The 16,936-nt window shown below is 34.4% G+C and overlaps 1 protein-coding gene across 1 annotated transcript in view; it reads right to left on the bottom strand.

Annotated features, from left to right (window-relative positions):
• LOC311170359 (multidrug resistance-associated protein 1-like) overlaps positions 1-16,936 on the bottom strand; it is a gene marked incomplete at both ends in the record, with an annotated part of 110,365 nt that overhangs the window by 16,306 nt on the left and 77,123 nt on the right. The window contains 5 exon segments of the mRNA XM_084232725.1: positions 1,404-1,558; positions 5,324-5,543; positions 5,968-6,028; positions 9,883-9,958; positions 15,639-15,801. Of these exon segments, the coding sequence (XP_084088851.1) occupies positions 1,404-1,558; positions 5,324-5,543; positions 5,968-6,028; positions 9,883-9,958; positions 15,639-15,801 (675 nt within the window).

Here is a 16,936-nt window from a genome sequence, read left to right as displayed (position 1 = left end):
CCTTCCCATATGCCCATCTGTTCAACATCCAATCAGTTGACATCTTCCTATGTAAAAATGACAATTATTCAGTAGGGTCAAAGAGTAATGTCTACTGAGAGATGGAGAACACTTGGTTATCTACCTATACATTTTTAAGGAATAGTGTGCATATTCAAAGAGCAGTATGTATTGGTATGATTAGCAAGATTTGATATTTCATCAAGCATTTAGTATGCCAGGTATTTATATTTCCAAGTATAATCTTCACTTTCCCCAGTGATGAAGACTGAAACAATTCTATGTAAACCAAATGCTATGACACATCAAAAAATATATATATTTTACATATATGCATAAATATATTGCCATAATTTAAGATTATGAACCTGCACTAAGGCAGGAATTGCTAGCAATATGTGGCTACTAAGCATATGAAAGGTGGCTACAGCAAATTCAAATGTGTTAGAAGTATATGATACAAATTAGATTTTAGAGATCTGCTTTTAAAGATATTTTACAAAAAGAATGTAATTTTATGAATAATTTTGCATTGATTAGTTTGAAATATTTCAGATCATCTGTGTTAAAATTAACATATTATTAAAATCAGTTGTTTCAGCTATTTCTTTTTACTTTTTTTATTGCAGCTACGAAGAACTTTAAATTACATATGTGGCAGGTTGCATTACAGTTCTATTAGACAGTGCAATTATAAGTGTTTGTTGTAAGCACAATGGGAAAAACCCTATAGGTAAGCAGAAACATTCTGGGGAGCTCAAGCTACCCCCGCCCCTTGCACCATAAGCAAGCTGATTATTTTCTTAAAGGCAAAAGGCTTTTAAAAATCTAAGTCTCTCCATAAGAACTTACATTTTCTTCCCTTCTCATCTAAACACTGATTCCCATAGTCAAAGCATGTAAAAATTAGAAGCATAGATACCAAAGCACATATACATTTGGATTCTTTCAGCAATTTTCAAGGGTTCTTTTTTTTTTTTACTGTATCTTTTTTTTTAAATAAATTTTATTTTTATATTCCCCATACAATTGCAATCCCCTTATTTTGACCCCAATCCCTCCCCTCCCCACCCCCCATCCCCCATAGAGTGTCTCTGGTTCATAGTTTTTTGTGGATTTTGATTTTCACTTTCTTATAGTTATTCATTTTCCTGGTCCCTTATTTAAGTTTTCTAGATTCCACCATCCAGTATTTTTCTTTTTCTTTTAATCATATGTGTAAGATGTTCTCTGTTATATGCCAATTACGAATGTCCCAAGGATTAGAAATAGACTTAGCAATAAAATCCATACTACATATGCTTTTTTTTTAGGATAATATACTTTACAAAGGATATTATAAGGCACTAAAAATGCACCATCATCTTTAGGTATGCTACTTGATAAAGAATGGCTTTACTTACCTTGGTGAATCGATTGATGGTCTGACCTATGGGGCTGTTTTCAAAAAACTGGAGTGGGAGGTGAAGGACACTGTCTAGCAGCTGAGCATGCAGAATTCGAGAGGCAGCTAGGGACCCTTTGGTGAGGACATAGGCTCCAGCGCAGACAAAGAGACCTAATAACCAAATTATTAGTAGGCCCAGGTCAATACTTTAAAGAAATTTTGTTATAACGCTCAATATGTTGCTTATAATAGCATTTCTTTTTTAAATTAAAAACTCAATATCAAACTTAAGTATGTGTATGAGCCAAACTAAGTATAAATAGATTGGTGCATTGAAAATAGATACGGACATTCGTATTGGGTTGGCCGACGATCATTCTCTCATTCATGTCATAGGCTCCAACAGAAATGCACCAAAGACAAGGGATAAATCTGGTTCACAAAAAGTTAACTCCCTATTAACTTTAAGGTATCTTTGGGACCAGTGTCAGTCACTGGAGCTGTCAGCCAAATACTTTCAATTTTCCTCATTTCTAGATCCATGGTAGCATTGCACTTTCTGGCCCTCTTGTGGTTAATGGGATCAAATGAATAGTTCTGAACAATCAGTTGTGAAAGAAACAATCGCAATACTTCTAGTATAGAACATTTAATTGCTGGTGTCAGACCACTAAAGCTCCTATTCCCTTTGCACAGTGCTGCCAATATTAAATGGTTGGTAGAACACTCCCTCCACATGGGTTCCTAGGATAAACAGAGGCCCTTTCCTAATCCACAGTGGATACATGGCACGACTTAGGAAAAAAATATTTTGTTGTGTTAGGCTACTGAGATTTGGCTGAAGGGTTCCTTATAACAACTAAAAAGGCAGATATTGTTCAGACATAAACTTGAAGCTTTGGTAGCAGTGTTTGGAAAACTGATACTAGCACATACATGGACTGTTGTTGACTACATTTTACAAAATATTACAAGGAAGAAAAGAGCTCGGAAAAGAACTATGTAGATGTGTAAGAAGAAATGAAAAGACAAAGAGACTCAAAATTAGGGAATTTATAGGGCTGGAAGAAAAAATAATGCTCTGTTACAATGATTGGTTTGAAAACAGCTTATTTCAATCAAATTATTTCCAACAGTAATTTAATCGATTCCTATGGAAGGGAAGTCTTTGAAAGATAACGTTGCCATCATTTTATGGATCTTGAGAACGAAGTCAACAAGAATCATGAATGCAAGTGATAAGTACAGAGTTGTGGCCACTTCAAGTATGTTTAAGGCCTGGACTTTTCTGTTTGGGGAATCAGTAAATTTCAGAGTCACTTAAGCCAGGTTTTAAAATATATACAATTGCTCCATTGCACTCTAACATACAAAATTGCTAATAAAAGTGTGCTAATATGATTCTTGTTCCTTTGCAGATATAAAGTTTAAAAACAAAATCAAAATATCTGACACTGACCACCTTCTAGTCTTTTAGCTAGTTGTTTGATATTTTAAACAGTAGCACATACAGCAGTTAAATTATTTCACGATCTTAGTCTCTACTCTTTTCCTACCCCACTCCCCCCTACTTCCTTTTGCCCCTTCTAAAAAATAGGTGGTCACCACTTTTTCTCAATTAAATATTTAGTGTTTACATTACCACTAATCACATATTACTCAAGAAGTTCACTAAATTTATAATGCGTGCACCATTATTTTTTCCATGTTAGTTTTCTATGCAAGAAGACTAATTTATTCCCAAATACTTCAATAGTCAGCAAATCTCTTCTGAATAAATTCAAACTCATTAGATATTCTATTATTTCTTTCACTTTATTTAGCCTCCTCCTCCCTGCATACAAACTACTCTCTGAATACCTCTGTCTCTCTGCTTTAAACTGAAATGGTTTCAGGAACAGGCATTTGCATTCTTCACCTATGGGACAAGTTGTTAAATGTTAAGGATCTGATCATTTTCCCCTGCATTTACAGAAAGTCATTTTATATGAATGTTGAAGTTGCTGCATTGTTCCTCTAATTTTTTCTCATCTGTCATTTCCCATCTATGTTTTTGATCTTGCACATCTGGGATAATTTCTTCTAATTTATCTTCTCATACTTGTACAATCTTTTAAGATTTTTTCAATTTTTCCTGAACTTTCTTCTTCTAAGATTGAACTTATTTCAGCACACAATGCATTTGTTTTGAGGCAATATTTTGAATCTCTGTGGATGCTAATTAGACATTTTAAACTTCTATTTCAAATATGATTACTTTACCTCTGGGCTCAGCTGCTCTGTTTGTTGAGTTTTATTTATATTGTTGGTCTGATTAAAATGTATGACCATCCTTCATTGGCATTTTAAACTTGTAAGAGAAAAACCTGGCTAATTCATTGAGGTTCTTGGTATGACTTTTTTGCTATTGCATGCAATAACTTATCTCAACATTTCTCTCCTCTAATGGAAGGGCTTCAAGTTCTGTTTAAGTCTTCATATTGGTCTCCACTTGAGGAAGCTTTCTTCTATGTTAATCACACACACTAAGAACCCTAATTTCCTATTTAGACATAAACTTTGTCATTTTCATTGTATTTCCACTATGCCAGCTGCTGTGTATGTATTGTTGTTGGCATCAGGAGTGGGTGTTGTAAGAGAGGCTGATGGGCCAGGACAAAAATACTTTAGTGAATTACTTTGATTATGTTCATGCAGCCCAACCCTACACTCTGTACCTTTGACCATGAGTTTAACATTTCTCCATGGCTCTATTGAACCTCTCCCTCTTAGAGCTTTTCTCGTCCTGGCTATGGTCCTTCTAGCCTTCATTATCTATTATTATAATCACTTAATAGAGAAATTTAGCACTCTGAAATCCCATAAGTTTTCCTTTTTAATTTATTCTCTATCATTTCAGTGGAACTTTGTGTGGTAAGTCAAGAAAGTGATCCACTCACTCTTTTAAACTGGAAACAGCAATGGATTCTTTACACATTGCATTTTGAAAATAAGGTGCCTATATCTTACACCTGGATTGTAGAAAGGACGTTCCTAACAATGAAACACAAAGCACAATAAACTAGGCATATTCAGTCATAGAGACTTTAAAGCAAATATGTGGGCCCAGGCAGAAAAAATGTTCAGCACTATTTTATTCATTTGGAAATAAGATCTTCATTAATGTTATAAGATTTAGATGTAACACCTTCTGCTTCAGTGTTCATTCTGTTTGAATGTTAGCTTTCTGTATTATTCAGAGCAGACCTCTGGTATTAACTTGTGAAAGTGGTTCTTATGCTTCAGAGCTGAAAAAGAAAAAAGTGAACTATGATGAGGTCAGTGAAACTAGCCTGTTCTTGAGTGGACAAGGTTCTGTAAGATGTAGCTGTGGTCTGTGAAAAATGCAGATATTGCATAGTTTCATTTCTTAGCCTCACTTTAATTATGGATGATTTATAATTCCACTTAGTAACAACTTGAGAGAATTTTAAATTTTTCAAGAATTAGAGAAGAGTCATCCTCTCATGATTGTAGACTCTAAACAAAAAGCCAGGAGAAATCTTAGAAATCTTTTAGTTAAATTGCACATAAATCATTGCCTTTGTAACAAAGGACTAATATAGGGGTAACAGTACCTTTCTAATTATTATCAAGATTAAATGAGACAAATAAATTATTCACTGTGGGTCAGATCGAGGACATATACAAATTCTGGTTTACTTTCTCAAACATAGTGAAAGAAAAAAATAGGCATCTGAAATATACCCAAATATATTAAAATTATATTTGTGTATAAGTATATATATATTATATTTACATATAATAAAATTACATAATTTTATTTTGAATAAAATGTATGTCATATGCTTGCATGTGAATGAATTAGTTCATGAATTAGCTCAGAAAGAGAGAAGAGAAGCAGCTGGACTTCTTTGTGTTGTTTTTTTTTTTTACCTTGTATTAATCCCAATAGTCCATAGATATTAAGTTTATTGCTTCTTATTTGCTTCCATTCTGTGAACTCATTCATTTGTTTTGCTTCTTTTGCCCAGGAACTTAGCCATAGATTCTGTGCAATGCCCACCAAATTCTGCCCTAGGCAAGAGACCACACTCAACCACACCCAGAGCCAGCCAAAGGCTTGGAGATACTTCAGAATGATGGAGAACTTCACCTAAAGGCAAAATTGAAATAAAATTAGGTTACTATACTTAAAAGCTAGACTAAAAGCTAAATATAAATCTTACTCTTATATTTCCAAAGCATTGCTATTTTATTTACATCACTAAATCCTCTAATCCTCTGATTATTCATTTCTAAATTATAATAACTAGCAACTTTATAAGGAAATGTATTATCAGCACAGGCCTGTAGACTTAACAAAATAAGTACTCAAATAATGTTATTTACTATCAGTAGTAAGCAAAAATAAACATAACTAAAAAGCATACAATCCTAACTAAGCATCACTATTTATTTGAACTATTATACAGCAACCCTTTTCAAATTCAATGATAAATGTATGGTGTTTATTAATAATGTAGTGTAATCTTTTATACTTGAGTGCTTAATCACAAACTAGTTCTACCAGTGCTTACCCCACCAATTGGGATTTTTTCTTTTTTCATTGAGAACTGTTTTCCTTGATCCAGTGGGGGTCTGATAAAGCAAAACAATGTATATTTTTTAGGGTTCAGATCAACTAAACTTTAAAAAATGTTACATATTCTTAATAATTTTCTTGCATATTTCTCTACTACCTTAACAGCAACTTGACTTACCCCGTTGATGGTCTATGTAACTCAATATACATTTAATACCAATTTGTTATTCTATAACAGCATTATATTTGATCATATGACAACCTATGTCATCATTTTACTATGTTACCATTTATTTAACAAAATCAATTGTTGTACTGGTTGCAGTTTTTCCTACCTTAGTTAAGAATGTAATGATTATTCTTTTTACACATTTTTCATTGCCCCTTGTGATAAGTTCCCAAACATGGACACATAGGGTATGCTAAATTCCAAACTATGCTAAATTCCAAACCATATGATATATTTATAATCAAATTGACCTCTAGTAATATTGAATTGAAGCACAAGCATCTCAGCAGGTCATGAGAATCCCCTTTCTCCATATTTCCCATTTTACTTATCAGAATCAAAAATGCCCTATTCAACAAGTCTGGTCATTCTTTTCATTTTGTCTCTGGCACCAGTATCAAGGAACATTCTGTGGGTACATACAGTACATTCCCATTGTAGGATTAGCTTCATCATCAGGAAAAGATACACTATTTAACAAACACGATCATTGGAATAGCTCCTGGTATATGATTTGGGTTAATTACTGTCATCATCCTTCAAGCCCTTGGCATAGCCTCTGTTTGGATAAGCAAATTTAGCTTGATGTCAAGCCAAAGAATTAATTCTTAATGTAGCTGGATATAAAATGCTATGAAGCCCAACTGTTAAAATGGAATTAAAACATCCTAATTAGACATAACTAACAAAGACCAATAGTTTATGGGATACTATACAGGAGGAGATAGCATTAGGCAATGCTATTTATTCATTTTCCACAAAAATACTGCATTTGGTTCTGCCACTTTGTTGTGAATAACAGGTTTTCTTTGCATTTTAAAAGAGCTAATTATTTTAGTCTGGTAGAGAAGTTTTAAAAATTAATCTTGTTCTGTCCTTCAGAAACCCTTTGGAAAGTTGGCACAACAGCCATCTGCACGTTTTTGTATAAAAGGTATAAAATTAACATATTGAAATCATTATTCCTGAATGAAGCATACAATTGCCAAGGACAAGGTATATATGAGGATTGAAGTGATCAAAACAGTGTAGCATGAAAGCCAGAAGGGGGCAGTATAGATACTAAAAGGACAGTCTCAGTTATTTTTCTCCATAGAAGATAGTTCAGGAAATAAAATAATTAATATGTACTATATAAATTCAGATAAAAACTAAAATGTGGAAGGAGTTCAGATTATTTTAGAGCCTATTATAAAAGTGATTTAATATAATTAAATCTAAATTATTAAATTTCAAGGGAGGAATTCTCAGATATTATTCAGTCCAATTTCCTTATTTTCTACTTCCCTCCTCCTGAGCATTTATCCAATCTCCCTTTGAACTCTCCCATTAAGAAGACTCACATATTCTATCTCAGTATATCTCATTGTCATGAGTCTAAACCTATCTTGATTTCCTTCTTGTATCTTCCAAACCTTAGCCTATCTTAATTCTGCTCTAATTGTTAATAACAGGGTAATTCTAAGAAATAAAAAAATTAGGTTAAAAAGTTTGGAAAATTTTATTCATGAAATCTTACCAAACATTAATACAGATTTAAAAAAGGAAAGCTAGAATACAACATACCATAAAATAATAAACTAGTATAGCTGAACTTACATGTATTTTGGAACAATAAAAATAGGTCTCTGGGCTCTCAAACACAAGATGAAAAATGATTGAATCATCGTGGTCAAAATCATGAAAAGATCAGCATGGAGGACTTGTGGATGTCTAGTAACATTATCACAGTCACTAAAAAACTAAGCTTAACATGGGTTATGTTAATGGGTATGACATATTCAAATCAAAGTGAAATTCCTAAGGTACTTTTCACTGAAAAAGTAAATGTTCAGAATGTTAGCTCCAATTTGAGTCTCTGCAATTTGAAAAATCTTTAAAAACCAAACCTGTAACAAATCCTTGGATACCTAGATGGATCTCTATAAAAGTCTTGTGTTCTTTTTCAAAAAAGATTTTCCCAAAAACAGTTGACAGAAACTTTAAGTGCTTCAATTTAGATATTATGACTATTATTTCATAAATCTAAAAAATTGATTTATTATCAAAAAAGTATATGATAAAGTTTACAAGACTACTTACTGATTTTTAAGTTTTAAGTTTTTAAGCAAGCTGCTTATAGAGGCATGGTGAAAATATACACAGGTGAAAATTCTTATGTTCTAGCAATGTGTAGACCATTATAGCACATGATTTTCAAAGTCTGTTTCAGTGTTTCTGGACTTACTACTCTTGAAATTCTTAAAAACTGACACTCATTTAAATAAAAAGTATTGTTATAGTGGCCACAAGATATATTAAAACAAATGATGGATTAAAACACCCTTGAGAATTTTTTAAGTCTCTAGTTATTTATTTTTCCATTCAACAAATATTTATCAAAAACCAGTTTATGTGCAATTTATTGTTCTAGTTGATGGCAATAGAACAATGAACATATAGATAAAAATTCTTGCTCTCATAAAGTTTATTACACAGAGATGGAAGAAAGACAAAAGAAAAGTAAATAAATATAATATCCAGTATTCTGAAATTAATAAGAATTATGGGGAAAAAATAACGGTGAACAGAATAGAGAATATTATGATATGAAACAGGGTGAAATAATTTCAAGGTCTATTCTTTTATTCAAGGTCAAATTAATAAAATTCTGAACTAGTGATCTTGAAGCACTTGCTTCCCTGTAACCCATCCCAATTCACCATTTTAGCCAGTGGCTTCTCCCCTATAACTCCAGCAGATCACTTTTTAATATCGTTATTCATATTGTATTTCCTTTTCCTTTCAGTCTCCTATTGTAACTGCTGAATGCTATATTGGGGCAAAGAACTGCTTAGGTTTATTTCCTTCAGTCTTTGCTCAATTTAATTGATTACAAAAAAAAAGCATAAAATAACAAAATCCAATCAGGAGCAAAATTTTACTATTTTTGTTTCCTCTCACACTTCCGTACACCCTCTCAATCCCTCAGTCCTTAGCTCCTCCCTCTCTCCCTCCCTTCCTTCAGCTTATTTTTCTAAGCACATTATTCTCTTAGGCCAAGTTTATATTTCTAAGTCATATATCATGTCTGTTTTCACATTCACATCTATAGCATATATGAATGCAATGGGTTGGGATATATTTGGCACAAAAAATCAGAGTAGATTTCTACTACCAGAATTTGGTGGGAAATTGCTCAAAGTCTAGGGCTTTCCTAAGTGGCACAGGCAGTTGAGTGCAGCACTGTGAATCTGTCCGCAGCCTCTGCAGTGCCAGTTCAATCCCCTCCGGCCGTGGAGCAACCCACATGGCGCTGCAGGCCTCTCCTGTCTTGCCCGCTGCTCCCCTCAGCAGTGTATTTCAGTCAGTCTGCCTGTTCTGTTCCCCGCTCTGTCTCTGGTGAATCCTCTCACCCTCCCGCACATCTGGTCTATACCCCGGTTCTTGTATAAATAAAATAAATCTTTAAAAAAAAATAGCACAAAGTCTAATGAGCACATCTTTCCCACATAAATCACAGTCGCCTCAGTTTAAAAACTTAGACACACCCATCTAACCTATAGTTTACAAATTGGAAACCACCAAATACATTTTATATTCATTATACTGTATAGATCTTTTTTGTGAAGTACATTTTAAAGACTATACAACACAATTAGTCTGTAATCCCAGTGAATCTGGTATTATGCTAATACTCACCTATCTTTCTGCTCCAGGATTTGACCTTTCAGTATATTTCTGGAGTTGATAACACTGACTGGCTTTAAAGCATGAGCTGGAGAGGAAGATGGTAAGTGTTTTTATATCCACATAAGCAACTAATGCATAAAATAGAAATATAATGAAAGGCTATACAGGTTAGAGGAATTTTTGTGTTCTGTATCGATAGGTAATTGTCTTACTAAAACTCAGATTCTGTAATGAAAAGCCTACAGAGTAATTCATTTTTGGACATGAGAGAGGGTTCAATCTTATTTTGGATCTTTTACAGAAGGGCTGAGTATTTGCCCAGGAGGAACATGACTCCAGTCTTTTAAAAAAAATGCACTTTCATCAAGCATCACAGAGGAATATTATGATTAAAAAAACACAATGAATGATAAATTGACCAAATCTCTGTCATATTCTTCCTAATATTACTAATACTAGCTCCTATGTGGCAAATTGATCTAAGTGCTTTATGTGAACTCTTAATTATCAAAATTAACCCTATGAGGATGATACTACAATTACTCTTATTTTAAGACAAAAAGACTGAGTCATAATAAGTTAAGCAAGTCACATAAACCAAGTTCACACACCTGGAACTCCAAGACTGAAGTTCAAGTTATTGTTAATGAACTGGATGGGAAACATCTCAGAGCTAGCAAATTTTTGGTTGTTTTCACAGTATGATATTTAAACACCTTAATTTCAGCCTTAACTTTAAAAGGGAAAAAAATTTGGAGATAGCTAAGATCTTTATATGAATTGTGTACTTTCTTATTTCTAGAGGTAAACATCTAGTTCATAATGCTTCTTGACATACATGAAGCACCTCAATGAAACATGGGGTTCTCCCAACTCAATGGATGAAAATTTAGTTTGGAGATGTTTCAGCCTCTCCTGTCTAAGGCACATCCCTATCTTTGTAGCTTATAATAATAATAGTTGTATTTATGTGTTTACAACTTATAAAGTACTTTTACATACATTATATAACTTGAGCTAAAGTGAACTGATAGGAGAGAAGATGAACTTACCTATATTTTGTAGGGAAAAATAAAACTCAGAGGGAATATATGAGTGGCCTGAGATCCAGAGGGAGGTATGTGTCTGTGTGTGTGTGTGTGTGTGTGTCTGTCCATCTTTTCACACCAAGACAATGGATTTGCTCTGAAATATATGATAGCATGTTTAAATTGCATTGGCCTCTAACATGAAATAGAGACAGTGTCAGATTCAAGTATGTCCCTTACAATCTGTTTTGACTTGTACAAAACAGCTAATCTCTTTGTAAAATCTGAATCATTGTTGCCTCAGGAAGTTTGAAAGAGGATTAAGTAAATGTAAAAAGTGAATTTGGTAACATAGTTACTACTCAAGGCATTTGAGCTACCATCAGTATTATTAGAATGGGAAACAATTAACTGAGACGAACTAAATCCACAAATAATATAAATTTACGTTTAATGCTGATATCCTGGTATCTGTCTTTATAAACTCAGTTCTCACCTCTGTTGATTACTTTATATAATATGAAGGAAAATGTACTTAATCTAAGTTATTTATTATCAATCACAGAAGAGAGCATAAGAATGATTGGGAAAGGAAAAAGTGGCTAGGTCACAAGCAGCTTGGGGACAGGAGAGTGATTAAAATGTGCATTGTTCAGTTCCATGTCAGCCATAAGAACAACAGATCTGGTTCAAGCCCCGTATTTCATAAATGGAAATAAGCAGAAGAGTTAAGTCATTTCTATGAGGACTCAATTATTCAGCGTCAGAACAAGAGCCAAGGTCTCCTGAGGATTCCTTCACTGTTTTTTTCCACAATGTTGTCTGACTTTTACTCCCACTGTGGTGTCCACCTAAATTAATCAGAATTTTTAAATGGAAAAATGGTCTACTTTTTAAAGGAATTCTTGAACAGCCTCAAAACCCATAAGGATAAATTATAATAAGTAAATGGGAGATCAGAGTGTTTTAGAACTGGGTGTCATACTTTTCAAATCACACTCCAGATCAGTCAATCCTGATTCCTCTAAATCTTCCCACTACTTTTTTCCCCCCCTTTGGCCATTAATAAAATTACATAAAATATGGTTGACTGTTTACAAATTATCTATCTCTGTATCAATAGTAAAATATCTTTATAGTTGCTTTTTAAAAGCCTTTACATATTTGTATTTAGCATTCAAAATCCCAGAAATAATCATTTTCAAAAACATATTCTATTTCTAGTATAAAAAGTGATCTCTGCTCACCACCTTCCTGAATTTTAAGAGAAAGCACAATGTTGAAGTAACTTTTTTAAGTTAGATTTATATTTTTCTAATTCTGTAATATTTTTGATGGCTTATAGCATTGCTCAAAAATCTTTGTCACAAGTACTTTTGCCATAGCTAATTGGTTCTAAGACAATTTTGCTATAAAAGATAAAACAATTGGTTGTCAGTTTAGTTTGATACTTTGTTGGACAGTTCAGTTTCAATTGATGCAGTATTCTCATTTATTTATTATATGAACTTTAACCTTCAAAATTGTCTGTTTTGTGACGACTAGAATAGTGGTCTTGAAATAGTAAACTATAGCTACATAGACTTCTTAGAAAATACAGAGATAAAACTTACCAGAAAAATTATGCAAGTCCTTTGGTGAACACAACTGTCTCTCCCACCCATCAAGACAAAAGATTGTCAAGTTTATCAAACTATGGCAAATTTTTTTTAAATTTTTTTTTATAGAGGCATGTTTTATTTATTTATTTATTTGTTTGTTTGTTTTGTTTATACATGCACTGGGTACAGTCAGAAGCGCTGGAGGGTGAGAGAATTCACCAGAGCCAGAGCGGGGAGCAGAGCAGGCAGAAGGACCGAAGTACATTGCTGAGGGGAGCAGCGAGCGGCAGGAGAGGTCTGCGCGCCATGTGGGACCCTCCTGTGGTGGCCGGGGAGCAGCCAGGGATCGAACCCGTGCTGCAGAGGCCGCGGGCAGCTTCACAACCCAGCGCTCAACCGCTGTGCCACGGGGGAGGCCCCAAACTATGGCAAATTTAAAGAGGGAGGCAGTATTTCACAAGAGTCTTCTAGCACATTGTTTATCAATTTATATAGCTAATTTAGTTACAATAGCTTATTCTCTCATGCTTGCTTTACCAGACTTATCACCTGATATTAGAGTTGGAGATAAAGAATCAAGTGCTTCTTATTCATCCAAAAATAAATGATTACATGATTCCTGATGAGTATGTTTCTTGAAAATGGTGAATTTTTTTGCTATTTGATAGTGGAGAACATGATATAGATGGAATTTTGGTACTTAGTACAGAAATTGGCTGGGATGATCTGGTGAAATATAAGGACTGGGCATGTGATGGGATATTTACATATAGTCTAGCTGTCTATAATGTTACTGGTCATGACATTATATGTAATAAGAAACAGCATGTATGTGTAACCATGACATTATATGTAATAAGAAATAGCACCATCTCTCATCTGTCGGACAACAGTGTAGAAAGCTTTCACAACGCAATACAAAACTGAGGTATAAATATGCATCTCAGCATTTGGAGGATACTGCTACCCTTCTCAATAAAGGAAGACGTTTTAGTGAAAACTATTTATGTCCTTTCTAATGAATACCCCCCTTTTATTTTTTATTACTTATCTTTTCTTTTAACAGCAAAATAGGTTTTATGGACAATTTGCTATTGAGAAAAAATACTTGTGGTAAAGAAATCTACATCAAATCTACTGGACCTGATTTTTGATGGTGAAATAGTAACATCTATTCATGTGAGGCCAACTTCAAGAATAATATTACTTTCAACGTGTTACTGTAGAGGACTCAAATGCATAAGAAGGGATATAAATGCAGAGAAAGCATATGTTTGTTTCCAAAACAGGACTTAAACAAAAAAAAATTCCACAGCTTTCAAAAGATATACTTTTTATATATTATGGGAAATTAATTTGAACTTAGAGCTGACACATTGCCCATCTTTAAAGTGATATTTTCTAAAATAATTCAACCTAAATTTCATGTGGCTTTTAACATTAAATGGTCTGAAAAAAGATACTACCTCCTGGCATTTCAAATCATCCTGTTAACTCCCAGGGAGTTAGCACTTTCAGTAAAAACAACAGAGTCAGATTCATTTATTTAGAAACAACTGAGTACCTGTTCTGTGCCTACCATGAGGCTACCCTAGGTCTGGTTGATAGAGACCATGAAAGAATGAATCACTTTAGACAAATGTCTCATTCTCGTACTGGGAGACATTCACTGATATCTCTTTCCTATAAACTAAGCATAAATTATGAGTTACCTTAATTGAGTAGTTAAAGGATCATTTCCAAATTTGCTAGCTATTAAGGTGCTTCTTTTATTAAGAATGACTATAGCTATCTGATGATGTATCAGATATTTCTCAATGCATACACAAATACAATATTTAATTTTGAGAAAATAGAATCAAGGAATAAGAAATGGCAGCATATAACCACATATTATTTTATGAACTACTAATATTTCTTATTGGCATAGATCCAAAAGAAAACTACATCAGTGAAATGGCTTTTTTTTTTAATTTCAGGTACCCCCAAAACTAAATTGCATTGATCTTATTATAAACTGGTTTTGGGGCCTCCCCTGGTGGCGCAGGGATTGAGCACTGGGCTGTGAAGCTGCCCGCAGTCTCTGCAGCGCCGGTTCAATCCCCGGCCACCGGCGAGGGTCCCACATGGTGCGACAGACCTCTCCTGCCGCACCCGCTGCTCCCCTCAGCAGTGTATTTCATCAGTCTGCCTGTTCTGTTCCCCACTCTCTTCTGACTGTACCCAGTGCTTGTATAAATAAATAAATAAATAAATAAGTCTTTAAAAATAATAAATAAAAAATAAACTGGTTTTGTATTTTTATGACCTATACATCCAAATAAAGTAAAGTGAATTAATGGATATCAGCTATGTAGAAAATGCTGAGACATAGCTCTGAATTTATTCTGTTTTCCCTGAAATGATGAAATAGTTAACTGGCTTTACAGTTATTTCTCAGTGTTGTTTTAGAAAGGCAAGGGACAAGGATCACCGCTTACAGGAGAAACCATCATACATGAGAAAAGGGGTAATGGTTTAGCCAAATGTTCAGGGTAGGGAAAGACTGATCACTGGCCTATTACGCTAATGCTAGATTAAGAGCCTGTGTCCTAATTAGGGAAAGACCAAGCCACTTCATTTATAAACATCTATGATCTTGACTTCAAGATCTAGGACTAGAGTAACATAAACTAGCAAATAAACCCAGTTGTTATTTTGTAAAAGGCAAATATCATTCCCCTTTGTCTTTCCTTTGATTTTTTTTTGTTTGTCTCTCTCCCTCGACATGCAATATTGTACTATAGATGTTTAAAATATTTATTGTTTATTTGACATAGATTTATGCCCCCTGTTTTTAATTTAAAAGATGGTAGAATAGTTAGACCCATAATATCCTAGATAGGGAATAGAGTTTATAAATCATCTAATCTCTTATTTCATAGATGGAGAAATATACCCTGGGGCATAACATTTTGGTTAAAAATAATAAATGAGGCTGATTTTTAACTGATGTGCTCCATGTATTTTGTTTTTAAATGAAGGATCCCAGGCCCTGATGAAAGCAGGATCAATGAAGAAAAATGCATAGTAAGGAATCAGGTAATTAAGAGGGAGGTACACTGCATCTTAGGTTTATTTTTTATTTTGTCCTCACCTTTTTCTTGTTCACTGAAGGCCTGAAGCAAATTTGTGAGGTTTCCGGTTTTAGACAGCAATTCCTGGTATGTGCCCATTTGTGCTACTCTGCCATTTTCCATCACAACAATAAGATCCATCTGTGGCAGAAGTGTGAGGTTGTGGGTAACTAAAATACGAGTCTGAAAAACAATATTTTATTCTGTCAGTTACAAGACAAATGGCAAAAATACTCTCCTTTAAACAAAGCTGCTGTTATTTTTTTCTGTCTTTACTATTTCACAATGTAATTCCACCTAGGTACAAGTTTCAGACAGCATGTTTATACTTCACAATAAATGATGATATGCTGCTAGACAAAAAAAAAAAAAAATAGTTTGCAAATGTGATTTTAACCCTTTGGCTTAAGTATTTTTTGTGCACTAAAAAAGAATCAACAGCCTAACAAATTCAAAGCAATTCCACATCTGCCATTTTTGCTTAATTTTTTAAAAAGCTGGTTCATCAGAAAAACGTATTTGACTCAAGTCATAACTCATAGTCCTTAATTTTAAATCTTTTCGTAGTACATAAAATTGAATGAGAAGGTTTTATTTTGCATTCATATCAATAAGTAAAGACATTTGTCTATAATATATGTAGCTATGCCTTTTACCATCTATACATTTTTAATGTTTTTCCAGAGTACTCTATATTAATAAATCTTTAAACACATATGTGGGGCCTCCTACTTGTCTGCATCCTCACCCCCATGTGAGGGGCCTCAGCTACAAGCTTGCCCAGGTTTTGATGGCAGCAGATGAGAAAGCAGGTCACAAAGCCCATATGTGGGGAGCAAGAACAAGTCATTGTTACAGCAACAGGAGAGACGCAGGTAGCAAGAGCATTATCTGGCTGGCTGGCCAGGAGGATGCAGCCTGGCCCATTGACTCGGCCCATTGGCAGCAACCCTGTCCCAGCCCTGGTGGTGGCAGGTACCTTGGGCACCCTGGGGAAGCATCAGGTTCTCTTGGTCCCCTAGGGCTCCCCCAACTCCACCCCTTGGCCTTGGCAGCAGCAAAGGCAGCAATAGCAGCAGTAGTAGTAACAGCAGCAGCATCCCCCACCGGGCTCCGGGCCACTGCTGTGAGATGCCTGTGAGTGCCCCCACCCACCCCAGAAGATATATTAGCTTTTATTTGATTTATACACAAAGCTATCATTTATAGACAGGGCCAAGTTTAGGCTCAGTTTACAGAAGTATGTTTCGCTCATGCGTACTATACATCAAGGTCACATATAATTTACTGCTTTCCACACATGTGCACTGCATCTTAA

This window comes from Talpa europaea (assembly GCF_964194135.1).
Source record: "Talpa europaea genome assembly, chromosome: 4".
NCBI lineage: Eukaryota > Metazoa > Chordata > Mammalia > Eulipotyphla > Talpidae > Talpa > Talpa europaea.
The sequence above is the reverse complement of the archived record's forward strand: the minus strand, read 5'-3'. Positions and strand labels throughout refer to the sequence as shown.